This window comes from Haematobia irritans, chromosome 1 (genome assembly GCF_050003625.1).
Source record: "Haematobia irritans isolate KBUSLIRL chromosome 1, ASM5000362v1, whole genome shotgun sequence".
NCBI lineage: Eukaryota > Metazoa > Arthropoda > Insecta > Diptera > Muscidae > Haematobia > Haematobia irritans.
This window is the reverse complement of record NC_134397.1, coordinates 234340010-234360349: the sequence shown is the minus strand read 5'-3', so window position 1 is coordinate 234360349 and position 20340 is coordinate 234340010. Positions and strand designations below refer to the sequence as shown.

The 20340-nt window shown below is 27.5% G+C and overlaps 1 protein-coding gene across 2 annotated transcripts in view; it reads left to right on the top strand.

Annotated features, from left to right (window-relative positions):
• Positions 1-20340, top strand: part of hth (Meis homeobox homothorax) — a 267103-nt gene that overhangs the window by 54289 nt on the left and 192474 nt on the right. For both annotated transcript variants that reach the window (XM_075295992.1, XM_075295919.1), the window contains exon 6: positions 6661-6846. In XM_075295992.1, coding sequence (XP_075152107.1) covers positions 6661-6846 — 186 coding nt within the window. The remainder of the gene's footprint in view (positions 1-6660; positions 6847-20340) is intronic.

The window sequence follows — 20340 nt, the reverse complement described above, 5'->3', positions numbered from 1 at the left end:
CTTTCTTTGGTTAATGAGTTTTTGTGAAAAAAAACAACCCTCTTTTTAAAGAAAAAACAAAAATTTAAAACCCCCCCACACACACAAACTCACCAAAGCTTATAGACTAACAAAATTAATTAAACTAAAGCCAAGCCAAGCATAACCAAAATTTGTTGGAATAGAATTGGTTCGAAACAAATTAACAATGAAACCCACAAAGTAATGCTTGGTTGCTTAAGCTAGATGGTCAGTTTTTCTTCCATACAACCTCCAAAATAAAAAAAAACTATTTAAAGTTTTTCCTTAATTTCTGAAACTAATTTACTTAAATAAGTAATTATGTAAATGTTTTTTCCATCCACAAGAATCTTGATAAATTTGAAAAATCTTAAAAGAAACAAGTTTCTAAAAATGGTAGGGTTTTTTTGTATTAAAAAAAAATATCTTAAAAAAATTATAACAAATTACATTCCAAAAAAACAAAAAGATTTTATCAAAATTTCCATTCTATAACCTGATTGCTTAACCATATAAAAAAATTGTAAGACCTCAGTCTGGCTTAATGATGTTTTTGTATATATATATGTTCCTATGGCCTATGCTATAATGCATTTAATTTAATTTCTTGAGAAAAATAAATATCCCCCAGAAAACTGAAGATTTGCCATCGCGTCATTCATTATGGGAAACGGATGCTTTAAGCATGAGAACTAACTGAGCTTAGGCAAAGCCAACAATAAACAAACATTTGCATTTAGTTCAAATACAAAAGAGGAAATTTTAGATTTTCATCAACAGTATAATCAAAAGAAAAAATACAGTTTGGCTGAAAAAAGTGTAATAATCGTACAAAAATTTTACGTAAAAATTAAAATTATGTATTTTTTATTTTATTTAATTTAAAAAAAAAATGTTCATATTTTTACTATGCAACGCTTGAAATCTTTTCATAAATAAATTAATTCATTTAGCTAAACAAATTAATTAAATCAAATAATTTATAAATTCATATTTTTTTTTTTGTCAAATTCAAGTAAACTTTGAATTGCAGAAATACTGATGATATTTTTCTATGTACACAGAAAAAAAAATCCACGAAAATTTTTCCAATTAAAAATTTAATTGAGTTTTAAAAATATTCAATTAAAAATTTAATTGGTTTAACAAATTTTTTAATTGAAACGAATCACAAAAATTAATAGTATCAATTAATTTTTTAGTTGGATCAATTAATTTTTTAATTGACTTTCAATTAATTTTTTAATTGATACTATCATTTCTGTGATTGAAAACATTTCAATTAAAAAAATAATTGGATCAATTAATTTCGTGATTGAACCAGAAAAAAAATTTTGTGTTTAATAATAACCTTTTGATAAATTAAGTAATTGGTTTGAAAAAATTGTAAAAAAAAGTTTTAACACAATTTAAAATTCCCAAATTGGAATCTTAAAAAATTTATTTAAATTTTGTTTTTTTTTTTTTTGATTATACAATTTATTAAATAAATTAATATTTTAATTCCATATTATTTTCAAATTCAATTAAAATTTTAATTACAAAAAAGTTCATATTGATATTTATTTTCAGGGTAACAATTAAAGCCATTTGATTATATTGTTTTTACATTTTTGCCACGTTTTCTCTTTGCCTTTTTATGCATTACTCAAAAAAAAAATCCTCTATCCTCTTAATTAATTTTATTACCAGGGGAAATGTTGTGTATGTTCAACATATATTTCTCACTACGTTTCTTTATTAATTTCTCAATTAGCTTGGGCAACACGTTCAATATTTCCAACACATTGCATTACGTGCAATTTATGTCATAATTTTCTCAGCCATTCAGGTTAGGTTTAAATGTTTTATTAACTTATCACAAAACATAGTAAACATAATTTTGTGTTGTGGAAATAGTTGACATACCACCCAAATATTGCAAAAACAAAAATACCAAACAATTAAAGGAATTTCTCTTTCTCTTTCTTTATGGTTAATATAAAGTGGTATTGTTTGTTTTTTTGATTTTATTGTAAAACAGATTGCTTGCATACAGGAACAAGGAAAGGGAAACGAACATAAATTTCATGAATTCATATAGAATTCTATATAGTCAGTTGTAGTCAGTCTGTGCTATATATGATGAAGCGAAAAGATAGTAAGTCAGATTGGTTCGAGCATCAATTCAACTCCTTGTAGTGTGTATGCAAGCAAGCAAGCGGCAGCATCTACATCCTCATGGTGATACTTGACAATGCCTCAATGAGTCGTCTCTCAGTCGTCAGTCACAGTCACTCAGTTATGCATAGTTGTTTGGTTAGTTAGTTGCATTGTATAACTAACTGACCGTCTGACTGACTGAATGACGCTTTGAAGGAGGAACGGACACAAATATATGTTGTTGTTGGTAGACTATGTCTGGCTGGACCATAACTTGGTCTTATTCAGGGACACACACATCTGAATGGCATGAATATGTTCAATGGCCGCCAATATCTTTCTTCATTTTTCCATATTTTCTTGGGACAATACACCAGTTTCAAGTCAACATTTTGCTCGCTTAACATGTCAAATTCAACACTTGACAAATTAATCAAAATTATCATTAACAATGCATCAGCACACACGATGCAGACGAGAGCGTCAAGCAAAACCAGCAAACTGAATGATGTTGATCAACAGCATCAGCATCATCAGCATTCAGCCTTAGTCTCTCTCATAACATATATGAAATAAAAAGATGCTGAAAAGCCTATATTTGCTGGTGGTTATGGGAATAAAGAAGCAATGTGCATTGCATTGCATTGCATTGCTTGCTATATAATTTTGTGTATGTTGTGTGTGATGATGACAATTCCAAATGGCTTCTGACTCTCGCTTTGAGGATGACCAACTAACTAACTAACCAACCAGCAAGGCAGCCAGCTAGCTAGCTTGGAAATCCCAATCATTGGGTCTGGGACCATTATATCTTCTTCCACCTCCACCTCTACCTCTTGCTTCATGGCTATATTACTTCACACACAATAACAATAACAACCATAAACTGAACATAACAATTTATAAAATGCATAACTCTACAAACAACAAGCAATGGGTTTCTGGAAGGGGTAGTGGTGGGGTATATAAAATGTAAAGAGGTGTAGAGGCAATGGACCATCATTTACCATCTGCAAACATACATAGGGCTAAGTTTTGCTGAGACAAATAGCTCTGGCACTGGTCATAGTGGACTTTGTATTGTTGTCTTAACAACAATAAAAATAATAATAAAAAAAAAAAAACACACACAAAACGAAACAAGAAGCCAGACAGACCACAACAAATCATAAAATTAATAATTAGCAAAATAAGGCTATAAAATGAATAAATGGTGGTATTTCTTTCTACTAGAGTAAAAGGGAGGATTTTTTGGTTTTTAAAGAAATATAAAAAATATTTTTTTTATTTATTTATTTATTAAACTTATAGTAAATATAAGAATAATAGAGAGAAAATCTAGCAATAGCTACTTAGGCTATCAGCTATTTTTTTTTTTTAATTTTTAAATATAAAAACCTTACTATTTTTCTTTAATGACCAATGTAATATTTAAGTTTTTAGTTATTTATGATGGGCTATTTTTGGTCAGTTTTTGAAGATGCAAAAATTTTCCATTAAATATGGTCACCTTTCTTACAAACATTGCATCTTAAAAAAGAAAGGAAGGCTTTCTTTTTTGTTGTTTCATCAATCATATTGGCTATTTTTGGTAGAAAACCAGTATTTTCGACCAAGTTTTGCTTTAGCTTGACCAAAACAAAAAAAGGAAGACCAAAACTTAAAAAAAATAAACAGTTAAAGTTCCTTGAGATACGAATTTAGTGACTGTCTGTTCTTATTTCTGTGGTGACAATAACATTGACCGCAAACTTTTCTTGCCCAAGAGGGACGGGGGAGCCACCTATGCCACGAGTAAAATTTGGAGACACAAAATCTCCCAGCAAAAAAAAAAATCGACCGGCTTCAAATCAACAGTAACATACAACATACAACTCTCCTCGATGGCATGGACGGACAAATAACCTTCTCTCGGTGTGTGTTTTAAGCTACAAATAGGTGGCTGGATGGAGGCTAACCGGCTGGATGGTTGCCTGCTTTGGAGAGACTATTGGGATGACTGGTCAGCTTCTACCTATGGAATACCAAAAAAACAAACAAAAAAAAAATACATTTATTTTACTCTGTGGCCAGAAACAAAGTGCGCATGCGCAAATGCTACGCTACAGTTAAACCAGTTTAACAAGTTCAGTTGTTACAGTCAGCAATGATACACACACTGGGGAGACAGACGACTCACACACAATACCAAAAACAAAACAAACAAAAAAAAAAATGGGAAAAAAATAAACATTTTTTACCAGTGACACAAAAATTTTGAGCACGATAACGAAAAAAAAGAAACAATAACAAAGGCAACAATAACAACAACAGTAACAACATGAATTTAGCGCATTACACAAACAACAAAGTATTGAAAGAGAAACATCATCAGCAACATTTGCATATCAAACGGATGTTATAAGCCTGCTGTTAATGTTACCTTTCGGTATTGCTCCTTTTAAATTTCAAATCATCATCGTCATCGGCACCATGATATCATTTTAAAAGCTTAAAGAATTTTAGCTTTCAAAAACCAAACAAACAAAAAAAAAACAATAAAGCCTTAAGTCTTCCCCATTTTCTGTTGTTGTTGTTGCTGTTAAAAAAAATGTTTCATTATCTGCCCAATGTTATCTTCCTTTTGGCCATGCAAACAACGCACAAAGTGATCAAGCCCCAAACCTCAACACCATTGTTAAAAAAAGGCTTTCCTCTACCTCAATTCCCTCCATTCCCGGCTTAATAAAAATGCATTTTCTGTTCAATTTTAAAGTTTGAGCAAAACTTGAGCTTGTTTGCATTTTGCACAAAAACGCATTTCTTTTTTTCTATACAAAAAGTATTTAGCATATAGAGTGACTAAAAAATAAAAACAACAAAAATAAAAAATATATGCTTGGCCGCCTGCTTGCCTGCCTGAATGGTGATAAAGTTAGCCATGGTTACCACAAAGAGATGACGAGATGATGCCTTTAGGCCAAATATGCATATGAACCAAAATGTATGGGTATCAGCAAAAACCCAACAAAAAAAGGAGTAAACTAAAATGAAAATCACCAGCAAGATAGGCTTTTGGCCACTATACAAAAAAAAAAAACTGATGCATATTTATGCCAATTCTAGAATTCTTTACTTATTTTACAGCCGGCTGAATGGCTGGTTTTTGAGAGCCTTAAAAATAAAACCGGCCGGCATTTAAGCCACTAGCCATCAGATCAGAACATTAGGTTTTAGTTGTAATTTTTCACTATACCTAAAAAGGGCTTTGTTTGCTACTCTCATTCTAGGTTTAAGGCCTTAATAAATATGCGCCATTTTTTGGTTTGGTGAGAAAAATATCAAAAAAAAAAACGTCTATTTAAGAGAAACCGCCATTTGCGTATTTTCCTGAATAAAATTGTTTGTTTCTGATTTTTTTTTTTGAATTGTTTGTTTCTTATTTTTCCGAAATGGATATTCTTCCGTATTAGCTAAAAGGAAGAATATCAAAAAAAAAAAAAAAAAAAAAAAAAACAAAACATAAAAAAATTAGTGGTTTAATATTTTTATTTAATTTTGTTACAAAAATCATATCATAGAATCTTCTTCAAAGGGAATTACTTTTCCAAGATCCTAGATTTGTATTTAAAAGTCCTCCGTTTGTAGAATTTGTTATATACGTTATTTCTAATTTTTATATAAATAGAAAAGCTTTCTTAAAAAGTAAAATTTTATACAAAAGACAATTAAGGCATTTTTCTTTAATTATTTATAAATATTTCTAGATTTAAGTAAATATAAATATTTCAAACTTAAAAATTCAAATTTTCTTTAAGATTGATATTTAAAATATAACAATAAAAAAATATTTTTAAATACAAAAATAAAAAATATAAATATTTCAAGATTAAAAATTCAAATTTTCTCTAAGATTGATATTTTAAATATAAGAATACAAAAAATATTTTTAAATACAAAAATTAAAAAAATAAAAAAACGTCAATGAAACTATAAACATTTATTTAACTCAAGCTTAAAGAAAATTTGAACTCTAATTATACAATAGAAAACCCATGAAAACGCAGCCATATTTTTATATATTTTTATTTTATATTTAAATTTTAATATTTAAATTTTTATTTTATTTACCTAATTTTTTTTTGTTTTGACAATTTCCTAGTAACTTCATAAAAGCAATAAATTCAACTTTGCACCATTATGAACCCTCTAGAAAAACAAAAAAACATCTCCACCACTCTCCCTACCCTTTATTCTTAATTACCACTTAAGATTGATTAATTAAGAAAAAAAAATAAATTCATGTTTTTGCAAAAAGAAAACTAATTTCCTGTTCTTTTTTCTCTTTCTTCTTTCCATTTCATGAACAAAAATGAAAATGAAATATTTGCGCGTTTTGCTACACAATCGCAACACCAAAAATCGAAATGAAAACCCAACCAAATCAAAACGAAAATGCACAATAAATGAATAATGAAAAACCCCGCCCACTACCATGTACTACTCCGAACCAACAAAATCAACCAAACCAAAAAATAGGTACATGAATTATGCGATAATTTCTGTCATCGATATATCTCATGTTTAAAGGGTAAAATGCCAATAGATTTAGTAATTGACGAACGGGACACCACCAAACCACCAGAATTGGGTTCAGCTAATGGTGAAGGAAGAAGTAATGCCGATTCAACATCACACACCGATGGAGCTAGTACACCAGACGTTGTGAGTACCCCCTTCGCGGGAGCACATGGTCCTATATTGGCGAGCTACAATGCGGTGGTGCACCCATGTTCGTAGTACGATAACGACCTTCTTGCAAAAACGAAGCGGGTGCTCACAATGCCCTGGGATTAAAAATATTTTAAAAATATAAAAAATACAAAAAATCAAAAAAAAAAAACAAATGTGTAAATTACCAAAAATTTTAAAAAATCTAAAAATTACCCAAAAAATAGTTAAAAAAAAAAACACACATATAAAACTATAACTGCATAAAACCACGTTTTTGAAGAAATTATCCAAAGCATGACTAATCATCATCGTATTACCAAATTTTTCTTAAAAAAAAAAAATCGAAATTCGAAAAAAAGATTGCAACACGTATAGCAAAAAATTTCCCTTAAAACCACGGAAGCTGCTTGAAAAAAATAAATACCCTACCCCCTTTTTTTGTCATCCAAAAAAAGAAAACAAAAGCTGAACACTCGAGCAAAAAGTGCGTAATAGTTTTTAAAATCAACAAACACCTGCAAAAACAGTCTGGAAGTTGACATGGGAATTTGTTTTCTCTTAAAAACTAAAACCATATATCTAAGTGCAAAGTTTTTAATTTATTGCAGTTTTTATGGTTCCATAAAAAAAATTACATACAAACAAAAGCCTTGTAAAACAAAACTATACGTGCTGCAATTTTTTTTTATAAATTTTTCCAATTTCATACACTAAATGATAGTCATAGATTTGTGTAAAATTTCTATTTAAATGTGGTGATTTATGTATAGAGACAAAAAAAACAAAAATATTTTTTCAAATGAAATTGAAGGCAATAATTGAAAAATATTCAACAAAAAAAAGTAACTCATTAAGAGAAACCAATCATCCTAAACAAAGCCATTTTAATACTAAAAAAAAAATATTTTTGTTTTTTATATTTTATGAAAAACTTAAAGAAAATTGTAATATACAACAAAAACCACAATCAATATTTTTTTTTTCGAAAAATCTTAAAAAAAAAACATTTGTAAAAAGTACCGCAACTACTACAAAAAAAAAACAAAGATTTAAAATTAAACCAGAAAAAGAGAAAAACTTCGTTTTTGCAAGAGGCCCATATAGCTCGCCAGTATAGTATACATATATATATATATAAATATAAATAACTTTTCTAACATAAACTACTAATACAAATTACTAAAACTTTACAAAAATCATTCAATTTATTATGACTTTTTTATTTTATCACATTTTATTTTTTTACTTTACTAAAAACCCCTACTAACCCCTGAAAACTATCCCTCCATTATTTGATTTTTAAAGAAAACTGACCGATTTGTTTTGTGTATAAAAATTTGGAATTTTTTTTGGATCCCCTTATAGGTTTTGAGTTTATTGAAAAAAACTATAAGAAAAATATTTAAAAAAAATTGATTAATTTTTTTATATATATAATCCCCTCTCTTATTTGAAAAAAAAAAAACAAAGGATCACCAGCAACAATTTAAACCTTTGGAACAAACCTATGCCAGTTATCGCATAAAAAACGAAGCTGACTATTAGTTCCTTGTTTCAAATAAAAAAAAAAAAAACTTTTTTTGAAATAGTTTTTTTTTTTAGTTTTGGGTAAAGCAAGTAATTTTCCTACAGAGTTATACGTAATGCAAATACAAAAAAACAAAACACAAAAGTATACGATTTTTTTCTAAAGAAAAAACTTAACACAAATTTGTGCAAACATAACATATACGTCCTTTTTTTTAGTTGTATTTTAAAACTTGCCAAAAATACATAGGTTTTACTTTTTTTTTTTTACTTACCTAATCGTTAACCTACAGTTTCCAACCCCTTTTCCCTTACCCCCCCTCAGAAAGAACTCTAAACAAAAAACACTTACAACTTACAAAAAAACTTAAGTTCAAATAAAAAGTATACGAATATTCTTAAATAAAGAAAAAACATAATTTATTATAAATACCTTAAAAAAGAATGTGTAATATAAATTATATATAAATAAATATTTACTATTTATTATAGAGAAAAAAAAATCCTCCCTAATAAAAAAAAAACTCAACGTTTTACATTTACAAAATGGAAATAATACAAAAACAAACTCTCTTTATTCTTAACCTCTACCATCCCCCACAAACCCCCAAAACTTTGGTAAAAAGAAGTAGAATTTTTAATAAAACAAAAAATTAAATCCCAGCCCTATATTCCAGCAAATTACCATACAGATAACGATATACGTAATGAAAAAAGCTCTTCGCCTATAAAGGGAAAGTTTTTTCCTTCATAGGCCTTAAGATCTTACTTAGGCTCTAGGAAACTTTTAAAGAAGGTAATATTTTTAATTTTTGTGAAAAATTAAAAATTAATCCTACCCCTAACCCGTTCCAGCCCCTCCCCCAAAAACACTTTACAAACTTTACTTAAATATTAAAACTACTAAAGTACTTAAACTGGTTACTGAAAACAAAAACTTTAAAATATTTTTATTATACGAAACCAATAAACAACAAAATAGGTTATAGAACCCCTCCCATTTCCCCTCTCCACTTTACTACGAACTGAAAGAAAAACTTTATTTCTCTTCAATTTCTAGAGAAACAAAAGCTTTTTCCTAAAATCTAAACTTAGTCCTTTTTAGAAGATAAAATAAAACGAAAACAAATTTATAATATCCCTATCCTCAACATCTTACATAAAAAAAAAAAACAAAATACTTTACAAAATTTGAAAAGCTATATGGGCAATGATATATAAACAACAAAACAAAATATATAATTTAATTAATTAAACGAAGATTAAGAAGAAGAAGAAAACTTGCTTTTTTCCTCCTTATAAAATAGAAACAAAAAAGAAGAACCTATAATAAGTTGCTTTTTTTCTAAAACGAAATAGTTGTTGTACTTTATGTTTAAAAGAAAACTTCCTCATATTATACAATAAAAAAATGTAATGAATATAATTTTAAAATTATTCTAAAACAAAATTCAAAATACAAAAATTATACGATAAAAGCTTTGCTTTAGTTATTTTCAAAACGTTTCTTTATTTTATGTTTTTTTTATTATTTTTATTATTTAATATTAAAGATTTTTTTTAGTTTTTTCCAAAAAGAAATAAAAAATCTATCCTATCTACCACACACACGAAAACAAAAACTTCCTATAATCTAAAGAATTATTATTTTATTTTTATATACCTATATATATATAAATATAATTTGTTCATTGTTGTCTTTATGTTATTTTATATATATACAAAAAACAAAAAAAAAAACAAACACACACAAAAACTCTTTATATATATAAAAATCTTTAACGAAAAAAAAAACTAAAAAAACGCATCTAAACTACAAAAAATGATACTTGATATACGTAATTTTTATTAGGTGATATTTTATACAGTTTTTTTATTTTATAAATATTAAAAAAATATATATATTCTCTTTTTTAATTTTTATTATTAGATTTTTGTGTCAAACTTAAAATCTTATTAAGTTGTATTTTTTAAAGTGTTTCTTTAATTTAGTTTTTAGCAAAATTGTAATAAAATCATGCAATCAAAACAATTTTTTTAAGTAATTTTTTTTTTATTTCAATTTGTTTGTCTTTTTTGGGATAATCCTCTTTCTCTTTATAATTTTTAACGATTTTTTTCGTAAAAAATTGATAAAAAACAAATACTAAATGGTTATACGATATATAAATATATATAAAAAAATTAACGAAAAACTAAGAAAAAAAGTATACATTTTTTAAATGTAATAATTTTTAATTAATTTGTATGTATACTAATGATTTCAAAAACCAACCCAGATTAAGTCGAAGCAGTGAAAATAAATAACAAAAAAATCATGAAAATAATTAATATAATTAATATAAATTTATTATTAATCTAAACCAGAAAAAGAGAAAGAAAAAAACCACAAGAAAAATTTAGCCAATAATTAAAAAAAAAAAAAAAACAAAAACAAACATGAAAACAAAACAAAAAGAATATATATAAAAATAATATATTTCAAAAATAAAATCGAAAAAAGAAAAAAAAAACAAAAAATGAGTTTCTTTTTCAAAAGGATTTCCGAAGGAAGAGGTTTAAAAGGATTTCAGCTTAACATGGAATCGTCTGGTGAGAAGGATTAAGCAAAAGGAGGCCCATTAATCATCATCGAAAGGAGACAAATCAATTTTTGCTATACCAATCAACACATCTTTATGCAATCAACCATACAATCAAGGGTCATCTTTAATTGGAATTACTAAGGAAAACGGATATTTCTTCTAAAAAAGAAAACACATAAAAACTAATAAAAACAGTTTTATTATTATTATTTCTATAAAGCAAAATTAATATAGGTCCATTGATAATAGCAAAGTAATTTTCTTTTAACTTTTTTTTTATATTTTACAACAATCAAAAATATTTTGCATTCATTATTAAAAATAAATCAATTTTTCATCATTTAGATTTATGGTCTCTTGAAATTTGAGCATCGCATTTAATTTCTCTCTATTCTCCCGCATTTAATTTCTCACACACTTATCATTGTTATCGTTGTTATTGTAAATTCACCACACACACCCTAGGCAGAACATATTTTGAGAGACATGCTTGCAAAGAATAATGCTTGAAAAACTTTTGAAGTCAAATAATACTCCAATGAGTGTGTGTGGAGAGTGGTGAACTCCATAACAGTGTTCTCTTTTATATTTTACAGCTACAGGTCTAATCCATTATCAAGGAAAAAATCAATTCATTCATTTAAAAAATAAATTGTTGAGCGATACGATAATTTGGTTATTGGTTTTAATTATTTGTTTCGATTAATATATGTAATTCAAATAGTTCTTCTTAAAATAATATTAAAAAAAAAGGTTTATTTTTATTCGATTTATAAAGTAAAGAAAAATTCTTGTTTTTTCTTGCTAAAATTATTAACAAAGTTCTTCTTAAAATAATAAATAAAAAAAGGTTTATTTTTATTCAGTTTATAAAGTAAAGATAAATTCTTGTTTTTTCTTGCTAAAATTATTAACATAGTTCTTCTTTAAATAATAAATAAAAAAGGTTTATTTTTATTCAATTTATAAAGTAAAGATAAATTCTTTTTTTTCTTGCTAAAATTATTTAATGCCATCTTTTGGAAACCTATATTAATTTTGCTTAACATTTTATCATAAGAAAATCATTAAAATAAATTTAATATATATAAAAAATAATTTTTATTCTTGTCATGCCCAAATATAACTTTTCAAATACGACAAAGGATAAACCATACTAAAAAAAAACAAATTTGTTTTGCAACATAAATCAATCCTATATGAACAACAAGGACAATATATATATAAATGTAAAAGAATATATTCTATATGCGAATTACTTTAAGGAAAAATAGGATTTATTGCTAAAAAAAAAATACAATTTGCTTGCTTTACTAACGTCGAAAAGTCATTTATGTCTTGAAAATAATTGTATATAAATTATTTTTGCTATATAATATCTAAGAAATCGATTATCAATAAAACTACGATGGACTTATAAATGGATAAAAAATCTTTAATGCACATCAACTTTTATTTCGAAATGTTTTACGTTGCCTCGAAATAAATAGAGAACAATTTTTACAAAGACTCGAACCGAAAGTGTAGACTAGAACTGATTGACATTATTGGTAATAGGTTATTGCAATTTCGGAATACAAATAATGCAAGAAAGGAATGTTGTGACTTTCGAACAAATTTTTACCATTTCAGTGACATAAAAGTGTTTTTGAGACTGTGGTAAAATTATGGAAATTATGGTATTTCCATGTCAGTATTAAATAACAAGCTTTGTTGATGTCTTTGCAGTAAATAATCGTCGAAATGTTGTGACTTTCGTTTATAATATTAAAATATATATTATATATTCAAAATGTTGTGACTCTCATATTTTTTCTTAATTATATATATTTTATTTAATATAATCTCTTACAGGTACTCATATTACCAATTTTTTATGACTCTCTTCGATAAAACATAAACATTAAATTTTTTCCTCTTTAGAAAAAAATATAATTTTTTTTACAATTACAAAATTAATTGATCCAATTATTTGAATCACTTAATATATTAATTGCTCATATTACCAATTTTTTATTACTCTCTTCGATAAAACATAAACATTAAATTTTTTCCTCCTTAAAAAAAAAAAATTTTTGTGTTACAATTACCAAATTAATTGATCCAATTATTTGAGTCACTTAATATTTTAATGACAAAATTAATTAAAAAAATTTTTGGTGATTTTGAACTGAGAATTCTAAAAATACACTGCCTATTTTTAGGAGTTTTCACTCATCAAAAACAATTTTTGTATATGTGAGTTTAAAGGGATGATGGATTGTGTATATGAAATAATGGAATATTAATAAGACTAAATTCAACATTTAATGGATGCATTTCCAACCATTTTCATTATTAATTAAAATCGTTTAAAAAGTGTTGCATACTTTAAGGCTTGTAGAGTTTGCGACCGTTATAAGTAAAATGTAATATTTTTACCGCAATTTCGTACTAAAATAAAATTTTGGGAATATTCTATTTCTATTTTATATCTATTTCTATTTTATATTTCTATATATAAAGCAAAATATGTGAAGCATACTTTAAGGATGCTTTGACATTTATACTACTTCACTTAAAAAAAAAATATTTATATAAATTTCCCATAAAGAATTCATTCCAATCATTGAAACACTTACTAGAAATTATCAATTACATAAATATATTCTGACTTATTCTTAAAACACAAATGCTAGATTTTTATTCGAAATTTTACATTTAAGGCGAAAAAGGACCAACAATTTTTAGGAGTTTTTTCTCCAATACTTTTCAATGTCAAATGAAAAATGTTTTTACCGCAATTTCGTACTAAAATAACATTTGGGGAATGTTCTATTTCTATTTCTATTTTATATCTATTTCTTTTTTATATTTCTATATATAAAGCAAAATATGTGAAGCATACTTTAAGGATGCTTTGACATTTCTAATACTTCACTTTAAAAAAAAATATTTATATAAATTTCCCATAAAGATTTCATTTTATTCGAAATTTTACATGTAAGGCGAAAAAGGACCACCAATTTTTGGGAGTTTTCTTCTCCAATACTTTTCAATGTCAATCGAAAAATGTTTTCTATCTATTGTTACTAAAGTGAGTTAAGTAAAAAATAATTTAATCCAGGTATTAGAATTTTTATTATAAAAAAAAAAATTAAAAATTGCAATTCTTACTTATGTGGCAAAAGTGTTGCCTACCTTTGAGGGGCAACGCAAAATTATGAAATGGTGACATTTGTTGATTTTAATATTTTCCGTTTATGAAATTCTTATCCTATACATTCCGAGCAAAAAAAAATTGGAAGTTCTTCCAAATGCACAACTTTAAAAGCACTTCCAGAAGATGTACTCCCAATGATGTTCTTTATTTTATATCTACAAAGGAAGTTCTTTTCATTAAATTTTTTTGAAACATGTTTTTTTTCATATTGAAAAATTAAAAAATTGCAATTATTACTTATGTGGCAAAAGTGTTGCCTACCTTTGAGGGGCAACGCAAAATTATGAAATGGTGATATTTGTTGATTTTAATATTTTCCTTTTTCCATTTATGAAATTCTTATCCTATACATTCCCAGCAAAAAAAAAATTGGAAGTTCTTATAAAGGCACAACTTTAAAAGCACTTGCAGAATATCTACTCCCAATGATCTTCGTTATTTTAACTACACAGGAAGTTCTTTTCATTAAATTTTTTTGAAACATGTTTTTTTTTTCATATTGAAAAATTAAAAAATTGCAATTCTTACTTATGTGGCAAAAGTGTTGCCTACCTTTCAGGGGCAACGCAAAATTATGAAATGGTGATATTTGTTGATTTTAATATTTTCCTTTTTCCATTTATGAAATTCTTATCCTATACATACCCAGCAAAAAAACTTGGAAGTTCTTCCAAAGGCACAACTTTAAAAGCACTTCCAGATGATGTACTCCCAATGATGTTCTTTATTTTAAATACACAGGAAGTTCTTTTCATTAAATTTTTTTAAGACACGTTTTTTCATATTTTTAATGGGTAATTTTAAATGTTTTTGTTTCATATTTGTTAAAAACAGTTTAAGAATTCATAAAAATTCGAAAAGTCCTTGAGTTTGATTAATCATTTCATTATAAGGTACAAATTATTTAAATTTTGTCGAAAAAAATGCTAAATCCAATCTGAAAAAATTGTGAATTTTTGAAAATATTTGAGGTCCAACGTTTCCGACAAGCGTTAGAATCCATTAAAAATTATAAAAAAAAATTATTTGACAAAATATCACAGAATTTTTTAATTTACAACCAAAACATTGAATTCAGATCACACCTAAAGAAGTGATGCAAATTCATTGCAACGGCTAGTGAAATGGAGGACTTCCGTCCTATGACAAGCCCATGTTAAACTCATCGCTTCTGCGTAAATTTTGGATCCAAAAAGATCAATTTCCTTACTTTTTTGGCGACGCTTTTTTTTTGCTGGGTTAAAAAATAGGAATTCTTACTTATTTCTCGAAATTGTTGCCTACCTTTCAGGAGCAAAAGAAATGATCAAAGGGATATTTTTTCTTACCCTTTTTCTTTCTCCATGTACGAAATTCTTATGCTATACATTAAAAAAAAAATTAACATCTGTGTGTTTTTTTGCATAAAAATGTTTTCAACATTTAACAAACCTATGTGGCATTTCCGATGTAAACTTAAATCATGTCTTTTATTTGGTGTTGTACTTAAAGTATCATGAAACCTGATAGTATTACAAAAATAATATCAAATTTTCTTGGAGTCTAGAGGTGCATACAAAAAAAAAAACATAATTCTGTGTTTTGACATTAAAATTATGCAAGTATTTTGTGTATGGCACACTTTTTTTTGGCAGATTACTTTGTGGGTCGGTATAACTTCAAAAATTAAGACATTTTCAACCATATGTTCAACCAATTCAATGGTCATGTACCATGGGCTATAAAATTACCAAAGGTTTAAGACAAATGGAAAATTTTAATAAGAAATAATAGCAGCTTGTGTGAAAAAAACGTGAAAGACAAACATTCGTTGTTAAATGGCGGAAAAGTGTGACAAAACATACATGTTTTACAACAAGCCAGTATTGCAAAGTCTCTGTAGTGATGTTGGTAAAACGACCTAGTGAATGTTTGTGGCTTAACTTCAACTAGGTTTTGCGTGTTTTGGTCAATACAAAAGGCTAATTTCTAGTTTTTCATTTAGAGAACTACAAAGCCACCCACATTACATGCTCTTACTTCTAGGTGGGTGTGGGATTGTTTTTTTTTTTTGTAGAATAATTTAAAGGAATTTTGCTTCGTTTTAATCTCCCAACAAGCAAGGCTTTGAAATGTTTAAATTTTTATAGCAGATCATTTTTAAGGTTTTATCTTGCAAGCAGTTTGGCCTTATCCAGTTGTTGTCAAGTTTCATTTTTGTGTGTGTGTGTGTGTGTTTCTTTTTCTTCGTTCTGACCACAGACATTTTTTCCAGAAAATTTCTCCAAACGTCGTCTTACTGTCTGCCAAAAAATAATGTACTAACTTTGGCTTTGAAAGGCAATAATGAAGAGCTGAAAAAAAAAATTAAACCACAATGATATCCTCTTTTAACCAAAAATACATGGACATCATCAGACAATATCACTGGAAACAGAGCATAATGCTTTTAACTCGTTTTTTTTTCTTTTGGGCCTGCAAGCCAACTTATAAATTTTTGGTAACTGATGACTTTTTCCATGATCAGAGATGGGTGAAGGGGCAGACAGAGCAAGAGAGAAGACATAAACTTTGCTGTTGATGAGTTGTAGTTAAAGCTGCTGTTGTTGCTATTAGTGACCATGGTGTTGATCATCATCATGTTGCTGATTTTGGGCCAATAATACATGTTGTTGTTGGTGGTGGTTTGCAGTTGGTGTTGCTGATAATGATGAACACGTTTGTGAATTTTACAAAATGTTGAATGATCGTGATTTTAACACATCATCCAGAGATCATCATCACGACAAGAAACCAAAACAACCATGGCAATCATTGACATCATCATGATCACCACCAGCAACAGACCAAGACCAAATGAGTGAGACCAGACGACACCCGACCAGCTTGTGGCCTGCTTTGAATTGTTTGCCAAAAAAAAAAAAAATAAAACAACCAACTCTTCAATATTTCAATGTTGAAGCTCGTCAAGATCATTCTTTTCCATCACATCTCTGGTCAGAAAACCACAAATGAAATATCCCCGAAAAAAAACAACCATTCTTGCCATTATTTGATACTTTTCAAAACACCAAAAATCTGTCTGAGACAATAACAAACCTTGGTATGAATTCCTTTTACCTCTCGCCTAAAAACACTTCATCGGGCTTTATTCACAAATATTCGGTCACCAAATCAGTCCAAGTTTAAGGTTAACTCTAAGAGAAACCTTAAAAGTGTAGCAGCAATGTCACACACAAAAGAAAAACAAAAAGTCCCAAAAATTGTATCCCTCGACAAGAACAACAAGAAAATCTACAACAATGCCTGTTGCTAAAATATTTTTATTATAAATTTTAGAACCTTTCAAAAACGTGGTGGTTTGTTGTGATTTTTTTTTTTTTGTTTCTCATTGGGGTTTTGTCATTTCCATTCATTCGTCCCTGCCTCTGTCCACTTTCAACGATCATTCGATCAATGTTCATTCTTTGGTATTATTGTCAATATGAAGGTTTTTCCCTTATGCTTCATTTTTTTTTTCTTTGACCAATCCACAATTCCAATGAATCTAAACCATTATAAGCAGCCCAATAGCTTCCAAACCAAATCAAAGCAAAAAAAAAAAAAAAAAACAAGCTCAAATTGAAATAAACATTTGAGACATTTCACGATTTTATTATGTATGAAGTGTCGCGTCTGCAAAAATTTTTATTTTTATATGGATTTTTGGTAGTTTTTTTTTTTTGTTATTCGTGTTATTTGTGGTATATTTTTGATTCATTTTTTGATTTTGTTGCCTTTGGTAAAACTAAAGCAAGAAGACCACAAAAATGTCATTATTTCATTACGTTTTTAGAGCAGAACACCAACATCACCTTTTTTTTTTTGCAAGGGCTTTACATGGATGGTCCCCTTCGAAGACTTCACTTTCTGCTGCCTATCTTGTGAGACTTCATGGGATATTGGTTTGATTTAATTTTGAGCAATTGTTAAAAATTTTTACTTGTCACCCTGAATAAACTTGCAATACTTGAAATGGTCTCAATAAATATTTTATTCAGGTGCAAATAAAATGAACTTTTCAGAATTTCTTCAATTTTAAGAGCTTAAGCATTTAAAAAAATCTTTATATACTTATTGAAATATTTTTTACGATATTAGTTAATTTTTAATTTTATTGGTATAAATAGATAATTGATGAAATGTCCAGCAATACCTATAAGTATGCTACATTACTAAAAATCTCATTATCAGAGATTTTAACTTGGCGATAAAATATTCTTCAATTTAAAATATAGGAATTATTTTTAAAATATGAGACTCCTTTGATTAGGTGTCAGCCCGATGTATCAGGTTCACTTAGACTATTCAGTCCATTGTGATACCACATAAGGGAAACCATTTAGAGAAGCTTTGAAACACTCAGAAATGTCACCAGCATTATTGAGGTGAGATAATCCACCGATGAAAAACTTTTTGGTGTTCGTTCGAAGCAGGCATCGAACCCACGACCTTGTGTATGCAAGGCGGGCATGCTAACCATTGCACCAAGATGGCTCTCTCCTTTGACTCCTTAAAATCTCCTCTGCTCAAATAAATACTTTTTTGATTTGGCCACAAAGTGTTAGGCTCCTTCTATATAGAAGGTGACAAAATGCAGAAATACTCATAAATGGCACCAACATCATCGATGTTGATAAGTTTTTTTTTTTTTTTTTATATTATCCATGTCAGTATGCTCATATGTAGCTCTGTAATATGTTAGCTCCCACCATGATCAGTTTTACAATAGAGCCCCTATAAATATTATTTCCATTGTGTGAGATATTGCACCACGTTGGCTCCCTCCTTAGACTCCTTAAAATCTCCTCAGCTCAAATAAATATTTTTTTTTATATTATCCATGTCGGTATGCTAATATGTAGCTCTGTAATATGTTAGCTCCCACCATGATCAGTTTTACAATAGAGCCCCTAAAAATATAATTTCCATTGTGTGAGATATTGCACCACGTTGGCTCCCTCCTTAGACTCCTTAAAATCTCCTCAGCTCAAATAAATAATTTTTTGCTTTGGCCACAAAATGTTAGGCTCCTCCTATATAGAAGGTGATAAAATGCAGAAATACTCATAAATGTCACCAACATCATCGATGTTGATAAGTTATTTTTCTTCTATATTGTCCATGTCGGTATGGTAATATGTAGCTCTGTAATATGGTAGCTCTTTAATATGTTAGCTCCACCATGATCAGTTTTACATTAGAGCCTCTAAAAATATAATTTCCATTGTGTGAGATATTATATCCCTAAAAATAGACTTTACTTTTTTGAAATCTTTATAACTTTTTATTATAAAAAAAAAAAAAAAACAAAAATTAGTAAACAAATCTCAAAATTATAGCTTTCAGTTAATTTTATTTTAAAATGTCTCATAAAAAAACTTACATCCCTAAAAGTCTACCATAAAATTTTAAATAACAAAATTGTTTAGACCCCTAGAAATAGGTCCTATATGAAACATATTACTACTACTATATTATCCACATTTTTTTTAATTTGGGTAAAGTAAAAAAAATGGTACAAATAAATTCTAACAATTATTAGAAGACTACTGTGAAGCTTTTGAATTACCATTCCTAAAAGTATACCTGAAAAATTACAAATATTTCAAAAGAAGCCAGAAATAGGTCTCTTATGATAATTACTGTTACTACTACAATGCCCTCATTTTTAAATTTGGCTTTAAGTGGGTAAATTAAAAAAAAAATAAAATTGTTAAAATTTAAATCAACAGCACAAATAATATCTTCTAATTGGTGAAGTACGTAGATGTGTTTTTATAAAAAGCTATTTCTTTGTGAAATCATTTTTATTAAATTTTTTTCATTTTAACTTATTTTTTTATAAATTTCATATTTTTCTATATTTTCCTTCTATAATTTTTAAAATTTTTCTTGTGATATATAATGTGAAATGATTATTATTTTTTTCCATTTTAACTTAATTTTTTCTTATAACTTTAATATTTTTCTATATTTTCCTTCTATAATTTTAAATATTTTTCTTGTGATATATAATTCGAATTTCACTTTTTTCCCTCAATGAAAATCTATAAATCCCTTTTTATGGAAATTTGATCAATCAAATATCGGTTTTCATATTAGCTAGGGGTTGGTCATTTCAATTCTTAATTCTGTAATAAGACTCCTTTT